The sequence below is a fragment of the Scomber japonicus genome, chromosome 6, assembly GCF_027409825.1.
Source record: "Scomber japonicus isolate fScoJap1 chromosome 6, fScoJap1.pri, whole genome shotgun sequence".
Taxonomy (NCBI): domain Eukaryota; kingdom Metazoa; phylum Chordata; class Actinopteri; order Scombriformes; family Scombridae; genus Scomber; species Scomber japonicus.
This window is the reverse complement of record NC_070583.1, coordinates 36291517-36305418: the sequence shown is the minus strand read 5'-3', so window position 1 is coordinate 36305418 and position 13902 is coordinate 36291517. Positions and strand designations below refer to the sequence as shown.

The window sequence follows — 13902 nt, the reverse complement described above, 5'->3', positions numbered from 1 at the left end:
GGATAAATAAAGCACATCATTTTCATTCATCATTCACGTAGGCGACGCCTCCTCAACATTCGCCCATTCACTACTATATATTATATTATATTATATTATATTATATTATATTATATAATCCGTTCCCTATCATCAGTACCTTGCTGAGTGTTGTCTGGCTCTCAGCTGGAGCTTTGTGTTAGCAGAGTTGAGGCAGCGTGGATGAAAAACATCTGATTATTTTCTTATCCGCCCAGTTTATACATCATAATAATAATTGAAGGACTTTTGTAACACAAGTAATGACATATTTATTTATTTATGTAGTATCTGTAATGTGACGGTGTGTAATGTGTTACACCCAGCGCTGCTAATGAGTCTCTAACCTCTCAGAGCAGAGAGACGCTCAACAAGTTTCAGTTTCTCAAAGTTAAATAAACAGAAAGCATGTTGAGCACTAACAGTCACAGTTAGTAGGATACATGGTTAACTTTCCCACCTTTGTTAAAAAGCGCTCTCTCCCACACAGAACACCAGACCCCGACTCTGACCGAGCCCCCAGCCCCGAGCCCCGAGCCCCGAGCCCCCCGAACCCCGAGCCCCCAGCCCCGAACCACAACCTCAACCAGACACCAGCGCTGTGTGGGGACTTCCACTCTGACCCCCACACCGGGGAGTCCCCACATTATTTCAAAAACCTGTATAAACACATTTATGACCCCACAAGATGAGTAATACTGACACACACACACACACACACACACACACACACACACACACACAAACACACACACACACACACACACACACACACACACACACACACACACACACACACACACTGAGCAGCAGCAGCAGTTACAGCCTTATTTAGACATGGCATCCACACAGGCTTCAGTTGACTTTGCAGAAAAAAGGGTGAGACAGTCAGTCAGGATGTGTGTGTGTGTGTGTGTGTGTGTGTGTGTGTGTGTGTGTGTGTGTGTTTGGGCGTGTGTGTGTGTGTGTAACCGTCTTCATTCATGAATCCCGCCTGCTTCTGTTTCATTTGATGTTTCTACTCATTCAGACTGTAACAGGAGTAACCTTTCAACTTTAACCCAACCCTGTTGTCTTTGAGTCAAGGGAGGAAGGAAGGAAGGAAGGGATGGAGGAAGGAAGGAAGGAAGGATGGAAGGGAGGAAAGAAAGAAGGAAGGAACAGAGGAAGGAAGGATGGAAAGAAGGACAGAGGAAAGAAGGAAGGAAGGAAGGAAGAAAAGAAGGACAGAGGAAAGAAGAAATGGAGGAAGGTAGGGTGGAGGAAAGAAAGAGAGAAGGAGGGAGGGAGGGAGGGAGGGAGGAAGGAAGGAAGGAAAGAAGAAGGGAGGGAGGAAGGACAGACAAAAGGAAGGAAGGAAGGAAGGAAGGAAGGAACAGTAAAAACACTAGAGATAAATAAGGTCAGAATAGAGACACAGGTGAGATAAAAGAGCAATAAAGTGACACAGCGTGAGCAGGAAGTAGTACAACGGCTCAGGTGTGCAATGCAGCAACCAACCCTGATGAGCTTGTAGTGCAGTAAAGTAGCAACTGATAAATAAATAAGCAAAGTTTCTGCCTCTGCAAACAGCTCAGGGATGAAATGCAAAAACCAAAACCACAAGAGAACGGAAATGTAGATACGAAGTCTTCAAAATCAGAACTCCTAATGTGGGTCAGAGCACGAGTCCCTGCAACACCGAGCCTGCAGGTGCAACTGTATGTGGGTCAGTGACTAATACGGGTTGGCAAGATGAAGAAACATGTTAAACTAGTTTATAAAGCCGCATCAGGTTTGTTAAAATACCAAAAGTAAGACTGAATGCTCCTGAAAATGTCAAATGGTGTAACCACAAAAGAATAATAGATATTAAATATAAAAAAGTTATAATGTCAGATCATGCCAAACTAGCTGATTTGGTGTTTTATTGAGAATTTACTGTTTTTAACCCTCCTGATGTCCTCAAGTCAAGGAAGGAAGGGAGGGAAGAAGGATGGAAAGAAGGAAGGGAGGAATGAAAGGAGGGAGGAAAGAAGGGAGGAAAGGAAAAGAGAGAGTCAGGAAGGGAGGAAAGGAAGGAAGGAAGGGAGGTTGGAGAGGAGGGGGGGAGGAAGGGAGTAAAGGAAAGGAGGGAGGAAAGGAAAGGAAAGTAGGAAGGGAGGAAAGGAGGGAGGAAGGAGGGAAGGGAGGAAGTAAGGAGGAAAGGAAGGAACGAAGGAAGGAAGGAACGAACGAAAGAAGGAAGGAGGGAGGGAAGGAAGGATGGAAAGAAGGAAGGGAGGTTGGAAAGGAAGGAGGAAAGAAGGGAGTCAGGAAGGGAGGAAAGGAAAGAAAGAAGGGAGGAAGGAAAAGAGGGAGTCAGGAAGGGAGGAAAGGAAAGAAAGAAGGGAGGTTGGAAAGGAGGGAGCCAGGAAGGGAGGAAAGGAAATGAGGGAAGAAGGAAGGGAGGAAAGGAAAGGATGAAGGGAGGGAGGAAAGGAAAGGAAAGGAAAGGAAAGAAGGAAGGGAGGTTGGAAAGGAGGGAGGAAGGGAGGGAGGAAAGGAAAGGAGAGAAGGAAGGGAGGTTGGAAAGGAGGGAGGAAAGAAGGGAGGAAAGGAGGAAGGGAGGAAAGGAAAGGAGGGAGGAAGGAAGGGAGGAAAGCAAAAGGAAGGAAGGAGGGAGATAGAAAGGGAAAGAGGAAGGAAGGAAAGAAGGAAGGGAGGAAGGTAGGGGGGAGGAAAGAAAGAGAAGGAAACAGGGAGGAAAGAGGGAAGGAAAGAAGGAGGGAAAGAGGAAGGAAGGACAGACGGAAGGAAGCAAGGATGGAAGGAGGAGGGAGCAAAGAAAGAGGGAAGAAGGAACAGTTAAAACAGACGGGGTCAATTTGACCCGGGAGGACGACAGGAGGATTAAATAAACTCCTACTGAGCAAAATATCAGGATACTTTTATGATGATGTGTTGGTTGATTGGACCGGGGGAGCGTGTGTGTGTGTGTGTGTGTGTGTGTGTGTGTGTGTGTGTGTGTGTGTGTGTGTGTGTGTAGGAGACCTTTGAACGTTGGCCAGATGGAGCGAGCTCAAACAGATGATGGTATGGGAGTGTGGAGCCGTTACAGATGCTGCTGGTATCTATTCTGAGTCAGAGCTGCTAGACAGAGAGACGAGCCTCTCCTATCAGCTGCTGCTCATCAGCTGTTACTGGGCTGAGTTAACGTCATCCACATATTCAACGACTCCACTCTTCAGTGCACATCGTAACTCAGTCTCATTTATTAATCACATTTATGTCGCATGTCGGTCCTTATTTTGCATTTGACAACAGTTTTAAAGTCCATATGAATGGAAATGTAAAGCAACTAGGGCTGTCAAACGATTAATTTTTAAAATCGAGATTAATTGCAGAATTTCCATAGTTAATCGCGATTAATCGTGTTTTGAATAGCATGTTTAAAATCCTGTTATTTTCCATTTGAAGGCAGTTTTAAGCCCATAATGTAAAGCATTTCTTACCAGAGTGTCTTAACTGGGAATCAATCACGGCTCTGCTGCGACTCCCACACTCCAAAATGGTCCTTTGGTGGAGCTGAGGCTGGCTTGGCTGCACCTGGGTGTTTAGCGTGGAGGTGCTAACTCAAACTCCACGTACTCCGGTGGTAGTTAAACTCCGTTTGACACAGGTTGCATTTTACTTTTGACTTGTCAACTGAAGCGTCTGGAAGTGTTTTAAAGTTAAACAAGCCGTTCAAAAGTCCAGTAGCTCTCTTACTTTCCATCAGCGCGGTAGGTTTACTGCAGGAGGCCACTTCAAAGCATAGCGCTACAGCTAGAGGAGCCGTCTACGGGGGAGTAGAAGGGACAAAAAGGCTTGCAACATTAAAATGCGATTTTAAAAAATTAACGCGTTATGGATTGCATTAATCTGATCGTGATTAACACGTTAACGCTGACAGCTATGTTCTAAAATACAGCACACGCGTTAAAAAGCTGTTTTATATTTTAATAAGCATCTTTAGTTTTTGGGGCCTTTTGTGAGGAAACGTTTTATGGAGCAGAAAAACTGATGAGAGCTTTATAAACTTGTTGAGATATGAAAGTTGCTGCAGGACAAATTAGAATATTAATATAGAGACGAGAAAAGCTCCAAAAATGTAAAATAATCAGAGCATTTAACGTAATGAGGAGCATGTCTGAGAGAGGCTAAACAGTTTAACGGCCTCTGTCCTTATCCCTGCTGAGATCACCCACACCCCCCCCCCCCCTCTCTCTCTCTTTGCCTCTTATCAAGTCTGGCTTCACTCCAACATAAAAAAACCCACCATGACTTCATCCTCATTAACATTATAAACAGCGCTGACCTCATCACATCATCATCATCATCATCATCATCATCATCATGTCAGCTAAGAGAGAGGATTGTTAACTTTCCCGTCTGTTTTGACTGTTCCTTCTTTCCTTCCTTCCTCTTTTCCTTTTTTACTCCCTCCCTCCCTCCCTCCCTCCATCCTACCTTCCTTCTTTTCCTTCCTCCCTTCCTTCTTTCCTTTCCTCCCTCCCTTCTTTCCGTCTGGCCTTCCTCCCCCCTCCTTCTTTCCTTCCTTCCCTTCTTTACATCCTTCCTTTTTTCCTCCCTCCATCTTACCTTCTTTCCTTTCCTTCCTCCGTTCGTTCGTTCGTTCCTTCCTTCTTCCCTCCCTCCCTCCTTCCTTCCTCCCTTTCTCCTTTCCTTTTCTTCCTCCCCTCCTTCTTTCCTTTCCTCCCTCCATTCTTTCGGTCTGTCCTTCCTCCCCCCTCCTTCTCTCTTTCTTTCCTTCCCTCCTTCCTTCCCTCTTTCCTCTGTCCTCCTCTGTCCTTCCTTCTTCCCTATCTCCCTCCTTCCTTCCTCCCTTCCTTCTTTCCTTCCTTCCTCCTCCCTTCCTTCCTTGACTAAAGGACAACAGGAGGGTTAACGAGCTAGCGGCTGAAACAGATCCAAGACACTCTGATCAGAAACAGATCAAGGCACGGAAACACAGCCTGAAAGAGGAAGTTAAAGGTGGAAGCAGCACTAAAACACACACTGAATGTTAAAGGCAAAGAGAGAAAGAGAGAAATAAAAGAACCGCAAACTCTGAAAATTTGACGACTAGCACAGTTTTACTTTGAAATCCCGGATTGCACCTTTTTTTTCCCCCATGCATCTTTCTTCCTTGTTCATGTCAATCTGCTGCAAAATCAATAGTATCAATAAAAATGAATCTAAATGGATTAATTTGATCAGTGATTTAAAGCTAAAGCTGAACTCCACATCAGTTCGTGCACCAGAGACTGCAAAAACCACACCTCCATTGATAAGTTATCGCTCCATAAAAGTCAATAAATCTATATCTTGAATATTTTGACTTTGAACATTGGACACAGGAGGAAAGAAACACACACCCAGCTATGTGAATTACTCTGAGTCATTAATTAATCCAGATATAAAACATCAATCTGATCAAAGTAACCAAACAGGGCGATCAGCTGCACACAGTAATTAACACAAATACACACAAATATTAAAAAATGCACATCAGAGGAAGAGAGACTTACAGTTTGCAGGGCTTCTGTATGTGTGTGTATATGTGTGTGTGTATGTGTGTGTGTGTGTGTGTGTGTGTGTCAGCGAGTCAACATGCTGTTAATCTTCTCGTCTTCAAATTTGAATCGTCTGTCAGTCAAACTCTGAGAAGGATGTCTTTGACAGGTTCGATTTCCTGTTATTGCCTCTATGCGTGAGTCGGATAGTGTGTGTGTGAGAGTGTGTGGTTGTGTGTGTGTGAGTGTGTGTGTGTGTGATTTAAAATACAGGATGTGGTTGTTGTTTTTTTTTAACACCCATTTTTTAACCCTATTTCTCTATTCCTTTCAAACGTAGACTCGAGCAAACCTGTTTCAACACTTAGGAGGACGGCGCTGCATTGACTTACATTAACTCCCTGCTGACTCATAATGGAGACGGGTTTTAAAAAGTAACGCAGCAGAGATATCAGAGATATCATCCTTTTTATTTCACACGTGTATGATTACTGTTTTTTAGGTACAATGAGCCCAAACATCCAACTAGAGTCATAAAGAAGAACAAGGAGCCCAAGAGTAGTTTAAACCCCTAGGTTGGGAACCACTGGACTAAACTAGCTAACTGTATATAAAGTAGTAAAATATCATATATAATAATACATCACTACTTTTACTGTAATACTGCATACTACATCACTATAATACTGCAGTACTTTTACTGTAATACTGCATACTACATCACTATAATACTGCAGTATTTTTACTGTAATACTGCATACTACATCACTATAATACTGCAGTACTTTTACTGTAATACTGCATACTACATCACTATAATACTGCAGTACTTTTACTGTAATACTGCATACTACATCACTCATAATACTGCAGTACTTTTACTGTAATACTGCATACTACATCACTCATAATACTGCAGTACTTTTACTGTAATACTGCATACTACATCACTCATAATACTGCAGTACTTTTACTGTAATACTGCATACTACATCACTCATAATACTGCAGTACTTTTACTGTAATACTGCATACTACATCACTATAATACTGCAGTACTTTTACTGTAATACTGCATACTACATCACTATAATACTGCAGTACTTTTACTGTAATACTGCATACTACATCACTCATAATACTGCAGTACTTTTACTGTAATACTGCATACTACATCACTCATAATACTGCAGTACTTTTACTGTAATACTGCATACTACATCACTATAATACTGCAGTACTTTTACTGTAATACTGCATACTACATCACTCATAATACTGCAGTACTTTTACTGTAATACTGCATACTACATCACTCATAATACTGCAGTACTTTTACTGTAATACTGCATACTACATCACTATAATACTGCAGTACTTTTACTGTAATACTGCATACTACATCACTATAATACTGCAGTACTTTTACTGTAATACTGCATACTACATCACTATAATACTGCAGTACTTTTACTGTAATACTGCATACTACATCACTCATAATTCTGCAGTACTTTTACTGTAATACTGCATACTACATCACTATAATACTGCAGTACTTTTACTGTAATACTGCATACTACATCACTCATAATTCTGCAGTACTTTTACTGTAATACTGCATACTACATCACTATAATACTGCAGTACTTTTACTTGTAATGGAGTATTTGTACATAGCAGTAAAGTTAAATGTTGAGCAGCTTGAGACTTTACTGTAAATGAGGAAACACAGTTTGAATCCACAGTGTGGCTCCTCGTCCTGATAACCGTCCCTGTTCTTTAAAAACAACAAGCTCCACTCTGGGATCAGAGTTCCTTGTTCTCTCCCTTCAGATCTACAGTTTGTAGATGGGTGCAACCAACATGTGACGCAGCACAGAGCTGTCAGGCTGCATTTCTGACTGAATCACATGATCAGATCAAAGTTCAAACCTGTTTCATTTATCAGGAAGTGAAGCTCAGACAGTCGTTGCCTCTGAGAGCTGAAATGGCGCAGAGAGATCAGCTGGACCGAGAAACACTGAGCTGTTCGATCTGTCTGGATCTACTGAAGGATCCGGTGGGTCTTCCCTGTGGACACAACTACTGTATGAGCTGTATTAAATCACACTGGGATGCAGAGGATCAGATGAAGATCTACAGCTGCCCTCAGTGCAGAGAGGCCTTCACACCGAGGCCTGTCCTGAAGAAAAACACCATGTTAGCAGCTTTAGTGGAGCAGCTGAAGAAGACTGGACTCCAAGCTGCTCCTGCTGATCACTGCTATGCTGGACCTGAAGATGTGGCCTGTGATGTCTGCACTGGGAGGAAGCTGAAAGCCTTCAAGTCCTGTCTGGTGTGTCTGGTCTCTTACTGTGAGAATCACCTCCAACCTCATTATGATGTAACTCCATTAAAGAAACACAAGCTGGTGGAGCCCTCCAAGAAGCTCCAGGAGAACATCTGCTCTCGTCATGATGAAGTCATGAAGATGTTCTGTCGTACTGATCAGCAGAGTATCTGTTATCTGTGCACTATGGATGATCATAAAGGCCACGACACAGTCTCAGCTGCAGCAGAAAGGACTGAGAGGCAGAGAGAGCTCGAGGTGAGTCGACTAAACATCCAGCAGAGAATCCAGGACAGAGAGAAAGATGTGAAGCTGCTTCAACAGGAGGTGGAGGCCGTCAGTCGCTCTGCTGATAAAGCCGTGGAGGACAGTGAGAAGATCTTCACTGAGCTGATCCGTCTCCTCCAGAAAAGAAGCTCTGATGTGAAGCAGCAGATCAGATCCCAGCAGGAAACTGAAGTGAGTGGAGTCAAAGAGCTTCAGGAGAAGCTGCAGCAGGAGATCACTGAGCTGAAGAGGAAAGACGCTGAACTGAAGCAGCTCTCACACACAGAGGATCACAACCAGTTTCTACACAACTACCCCTCAGTGTCACAACTCAGTGAACCTACAGACTCATCCAGCATCAATATCCGTCCTCTCAGATACTTTGAGGATGTGACAGCAGCTGTGTCAGAGCTCAGAGATAAACTACAAGACATCCTGAGGGACAAATGGACAAACATCTCAGCGGCAGTGACTAAAGTGGACGTTTTACTGCCAGAACCAGAACCCAAGACCAGAGCTGAGTTCTTAAAATATTCTCGTGAAATCACTCTGGATCCAAACACAGCAAGCACAAATCTGTTATTATCTGAGGGGAACAGAAAAGTAGAAGAGACGAGTCAACAACAGTCTTATTCTCGTCACACAGACAGATTCACTGGTTATCTTCAGGTCCTGAGTAGAGAGAGTCTGACTGGACGTTGTTACTGGGAGGTGGAGTGGAGAGGAAGAGTTTTTGTATCAGTTGCATACAAGAATATCAGCAGAGCAGGACGTGAATCTGTATTTGGACATAATGACAAATCTTGGGCTTTATGGTGTGACACTAACAGTTATGAATTTTGGTTCAACAACATTGAAACTCCCGTCTCAGGTCCTCGATCCTCCAGAGTCGGAGTGTACCTGGATCACAGAGCAGGTATTCTGTCCTTCTACAGCGTCTCTGAAACCATGACTCTCCTCCACAGAGTCCAGACCACATTCACTCAGCCTCTCTATGCTGGTCTTAGTGTTGGAGGCACAGCTGAGTTGTGTAAAGTGAAATAGACAGAAGTCATTTCAGACTTCATGTGTCAGATGTTGTAATTCTTCATGTTTTTGTCTCCATGTTTCTGAGCTGCTCAGAGATCAGCTGACATGCTAATAGTGATATTCAACACTTTGTTTACTTTATGTATGTGTCGTTTATATGTTCAGTTTCTTTAAATGTGACTTTTTCCTGTGTGTTTTTATCCATGGAGGCTCTCACTGCTCATCACCATGTTTTTAACCTTCACTGACATTTCTTCAGATGAAAATGTGAACTTCTCTTTGTTCTAAATGTTAGTTTCATGTTTGTATTGATGTATTTGTGTCTGTTGTTTCTTAACCAGAGAAAACAGCAGAACTTCCTTCATCACAGATATTTTGTTCTCATCACTTTGTAAATTCATAAAGAAATGTTCAATCAAACTGTAATGATCATGATAATAATCATTAATGATGTTCTTGTACATAGCTGACATTCTGGGTTACACTAACTGACTGTGTGGATGAAGTCAATCTGAACATGAAATCATTGATCACACTTTACTGATTGGATGTGTCAACAATCTGAAGCTTCAATAATCAATAAACACCATTTTATCAACAGTGATCAAAGTGTTTTCTTCTCATTCAAAGCTTGTGTACTTTTACTGTAATACTGCATACTACATCACTCATAATACTGCAGTACTTTTACTGTAATACTGCATACTACATCACTATAATACTGCAGTACTTTTACTGTAATACTGCATACTACATCACTCATAATACTGCAGTACTTTTACTGTAATACTGCATACTACATCACTATAATACTGCAGTACTTTTACTGTAATACTGCATACTACATCACTATAATACTGCAGTACTTTTACTGTAATACTGCATACTACATCACTATAATACTGCAGTACTTTTACTTGTAATGGAGTATTTGTACATAGCAGTAAAGTTAAATGTTGAGCAGCTTTTAACTGAGACTTTACTGTAAATGAGGAAACACAGTTTGAATCCACAGTGCGGCTCCTCGTCCTGATAACCGTCCCTGTTCTTTAAACACAACAAGCTCCACTCTGGGATCAGAGTTCCTTGTTCTCTCCCTTCAGATCTACAGTTTGTAGATGGGTGTAACCAACATGTGACGCAGCACAGAGCTGTCAGGCTGCATTTATGACTGAATCACATGATCAGATCAAAGTTCAAACTTATTAAACTTATCAGGAAGTGAAGCTCAGACAGTCGTTGCCTCTGAGAGCTCACCACTAGATGCCACTAAATCCTAAACACTGAACATAAATCTCAGAAAAGATAGCACATGATTCACACCTGTAAACTACATTTGACAAGCTGCGATGTGCAGACATTTTAACATCCAGATCACAGCTGTAAAGGACCGCAGCACGTTCCTTGAGGAACTCCTTCATTCCTTTGTCGGTCTTTAACCCTCCGCCTGTCCCTCCAACACGTGGATGGTCTTCAAACGCGACGCCGCCTGCTCATTTTCTGGTTCCAGCGCCATAAAATCTGACACAAACATGAACCTTTAACTCTGCTTTCCAGGTAACACTCGTCTCCGTCTCTGTGTTGCGTAACTTTGAAGCCCGATAAAAACACAATCCTCAGCGGGAGGCAGACCTTTGGGAGCCGAGGTCACGTTTACACACGAAACAACCACAAGGGGATTATCAAGTCTACTTAAAACGTAATTATCTGATACTGTAATATATTAAACTATTTATTAACCTATAGATTTTATATACTCAGAATATATATTAACCCTCCTGTTGTCCTTGAGTCAAGGAAGGGAGGAAGGAAGGAAAGGAGGGAGGAAGGAAGAAAGAAGGAAAGGAGGAATGAAGGAAAGAATGAAGGAAGGATGGAAGGAAGGAAGAAGGAAGGAAGGAAAGAAGGATGGAAGGGAGGAAGAAGGAAGGAAAGGAGGCAGGAAGGATGGAAGGGAGGAAGAAAGAGGGGAGGAAGGACAGAGGAAAGAAGGAAGGAAGGAAATGATGGATGGATGGATGGATGGAAGGATGAAAGGGAGGAAGAAAGGAAGAAGGAAGGGAGGAAGAAGGAAGGGAAGGAGGAAGGAAGGAAGGAAGGAAGGAAGGAAGGAAGGAAGGAAGGATGGAAGGAAGGAACAGTCAAAACAGACGGGGTTAATTTGACACAAACATGAACCTTTAACTCTGTGTGTTTCCAGGTAACACTCGTCTCCATCTCTGTGTTGCGTAACTTTGAAGCCCGATAAAAACACAATCCTCAGCGGGACGCAGACCTTTGGGAGCCGAGGTCACGTTTACACACACAACAACTACATGGGGAGAATAAATCTTGATTCATTTCTATTAAAAAGTCTACTTAAAACGTAATTCTCTGATATTGTAATATATTAAACTATTTATTAACCTATAGATTTTATTTACTCAGAATATATATTAACCCTCCTGTTGTCCTCGAGTCAAGGAAGGGAGGAAGGAAGGAAAGGAGGATGGAAGGGAGGAAGAAGGAAGGAAAGGAGGCAGGAAGGATGGAAGGGAGGAAGAAGGAAGGGAGGAAGAAGGAAGGAAAGGAGGAAGAAAGGACAGAGGAAAGAAGGAAGGACAGAGAAAAGAAGGAAGGGAAGAAAGAAGGAAGGAAGGAAGGAAGGAAGGAAGGAAGGAAGGAAGGAAGGAACAGTCAAAACAGACGGGGTTAATTTGACCCGGGAGAACGACACAAAGGTTTCAAGCTGCAACAATAAAACACTAAAGAATAAGGTTGTAATTTCTGAACCTGTTACAGGAAATTGATATTTTTCCTTTTAAAATAAGCAATTAACATATTTAATACAATTATTTTCTGTCCACAGACTAATTGATTAGTAGTTTGAACATTAATCTAATTAACAGAAAGGCTTTTTAATCATTTAAAATCCTCCTAAGAGAAGCATTTCCTGAAAGCAGTGAGCTGTGAGTGAATGCCATTTTAAGGTGGAATTTCCCTTTAAGTACATGCTGTGAAACTACAAGGTGGCGTGGATTCCAGCGTGTGTGTGATTACAGTAATAACGTCTGACAGAAAAGCTCCTCGCTGTCATTATGGCTTCAACGGTGACGCAACATGAACATGAAGTTTCCCAGAAAAGACGGAAAACTTCACAACAGACATGAAACATGAACATGAGGCAGAACTACACGTGGAGCTATGATTGAAACATTATCACACATGCATCTCATCTCTATGTGAACAGAAATGGATAAAATAAAGCAGCTCCCCTGGTTCATTTCAGGCGGGGGAGTTCTGGTCCTCTGAAATGAGGCCAACCAGGAAGTAACTTAGAGCTGCCTTCTATCAAAAGGCCACCAGGGGGCGACCGTCTCTATACAAGTCAATGGAGAATTCACCAACTTCTCACTTGATTTCTAACCTCAGTAAACGTTTTCAAAATGTGTTTATGGTCTCAATCGCTAGTTTAAAGCCTTCTTCAATGCAGTATGATGTTCATTTGGGACATTTTGGCCTCCCTGATTTTATATGTGACGATAAAGCAGGGTATGCGTTAGGGCGTGGCTACGTCCTAATTGACAGGTTGATTGACCAATGTCCTCGAGATCCAGCCCTCGTAACCATAGCAAGCAGTTGTTTTTTTTCTTTCTATATTGACTTAAAGACTGTGTAAAGTGAATTCAGACATTTTCTTCTTCTAAACACATTAAATAGGTCATAAATGTATTTTCTAAAAAAGGCGTAAAAAGCATTTCAACCATTTAGATTTGAATTGTGGAGCTAGGCTTCACAAACTGTGTTTCAACATTTCTGTGTTCAGGATTTAGTGATTAGCATAAACCCGCCCCTGCTGCTGTAGAGGTAGAAATACATTCAGCACACACTACTACTACTACAGTCTACAGTTAGCCAGTTAGCTGCCGAGCTAGTAGCCGAGTAAGCTGCTGAGCTAGCCGCAAAACTAGCCACTGAGTTAGCCACAGAGCTAGCCGCCGAGCTAGTAGCTGAGTTAGCTGTCGAGCTAGCAGCTGAGCTAGCAGCAGAAAGTTCTCAGACATAGCGTCCATGTTTCTGGTAGAGGTGGTGACTTTGATTGACAGGTGACACTTGGTAGGGGGCGGGGCTTCAGAGGCTGATTTTTACACAACTTTGAAGCCTAATTTCATATATTTGGTGATTTTTTTTTTAATCATTCAAATTTGGCAGGGTGGTTAACAACACACTTTTCTGTGGTATGTCAAACTCAGAACACATATTTATTCTTACTTTACACAGACTATAAGTAAAACTGTTACACACTTTTCCCACCACTAGTTAACAATGTAAAAATCAGAGGTAAACTTTTGGAAGATAACTGTGAATGATGTAAAGTGTGTAAGGTTTGTAATAAAATATAATGCTGACAGTTTAACCAGAAACCATTCATGAGTTTCCTCTTTAGTTCCTGCAGCTATAAAATAAAAGCTATAAAATAAAAGCTATAAAATAAAAGCTTTGAGTAAATGAACCTGTGACAGGAGTCATTACAGCCGCAGGCCTAAACTTTCCCTTCATACAAGCTTGTTCAGACACTCTTAATTATATAACTTATAATTAAAACTCTAAACTGGAAATTGCACTCCTATAAATTATGATTTTGATCTAAAAAATACTAAACAGCCCAGCCACACGTATTATAAACCTGCTGAAGTAAAAAAAAAAGAAGCTTATATTTAAATGTGAGACAAACCAGAAGAAGAAGCCTCACAGCTGTCT

The 13902-nt window shown here is 42.0% G+C and overlaps 1 protein-coding gene across 1 annotated transcript; it reads left to right on the top strand.

Moving 5' to 3' along the window:
- Window positions 1-7524: 7524 nt before the first annotated feature.
- Window positions 7525-11410, top strand: LOC128359994 (tripartite motif-containing protein 16-like). Its single transcript, XM_053320307.1, has 2 exons — window positions 7525-9168; window positions 11363-11410. Exons 1-2 carry the CDS (start codon window positions 7525-7527, stop codon window positions 11408-11410), a joined length of 1692 nt encoding a protein of 563 aa, XP_053176282.1.
- Window positions 11411-13902: the final 2492 nt, after the last annotated feature.

What these genes read in the sequence shown, in the direction of transcription:
- LOC128359994 (XM_053320307.1), top strand. Translation starts at nt 7,525, where the DNA reads ATGGCGCAGAGAGATCAGCTGGACCGAGAAACACTGAGCTGTTCGATC. An exon ending in GCACAGCTGAGTTGTGTAAA is followed by an intron (nt 9,169 to 11,362) that starts GTGAAATAGACA and finishes GTGTGTTTCCAG; the next exon opens with GTAACACTCGTCTCCATCTC.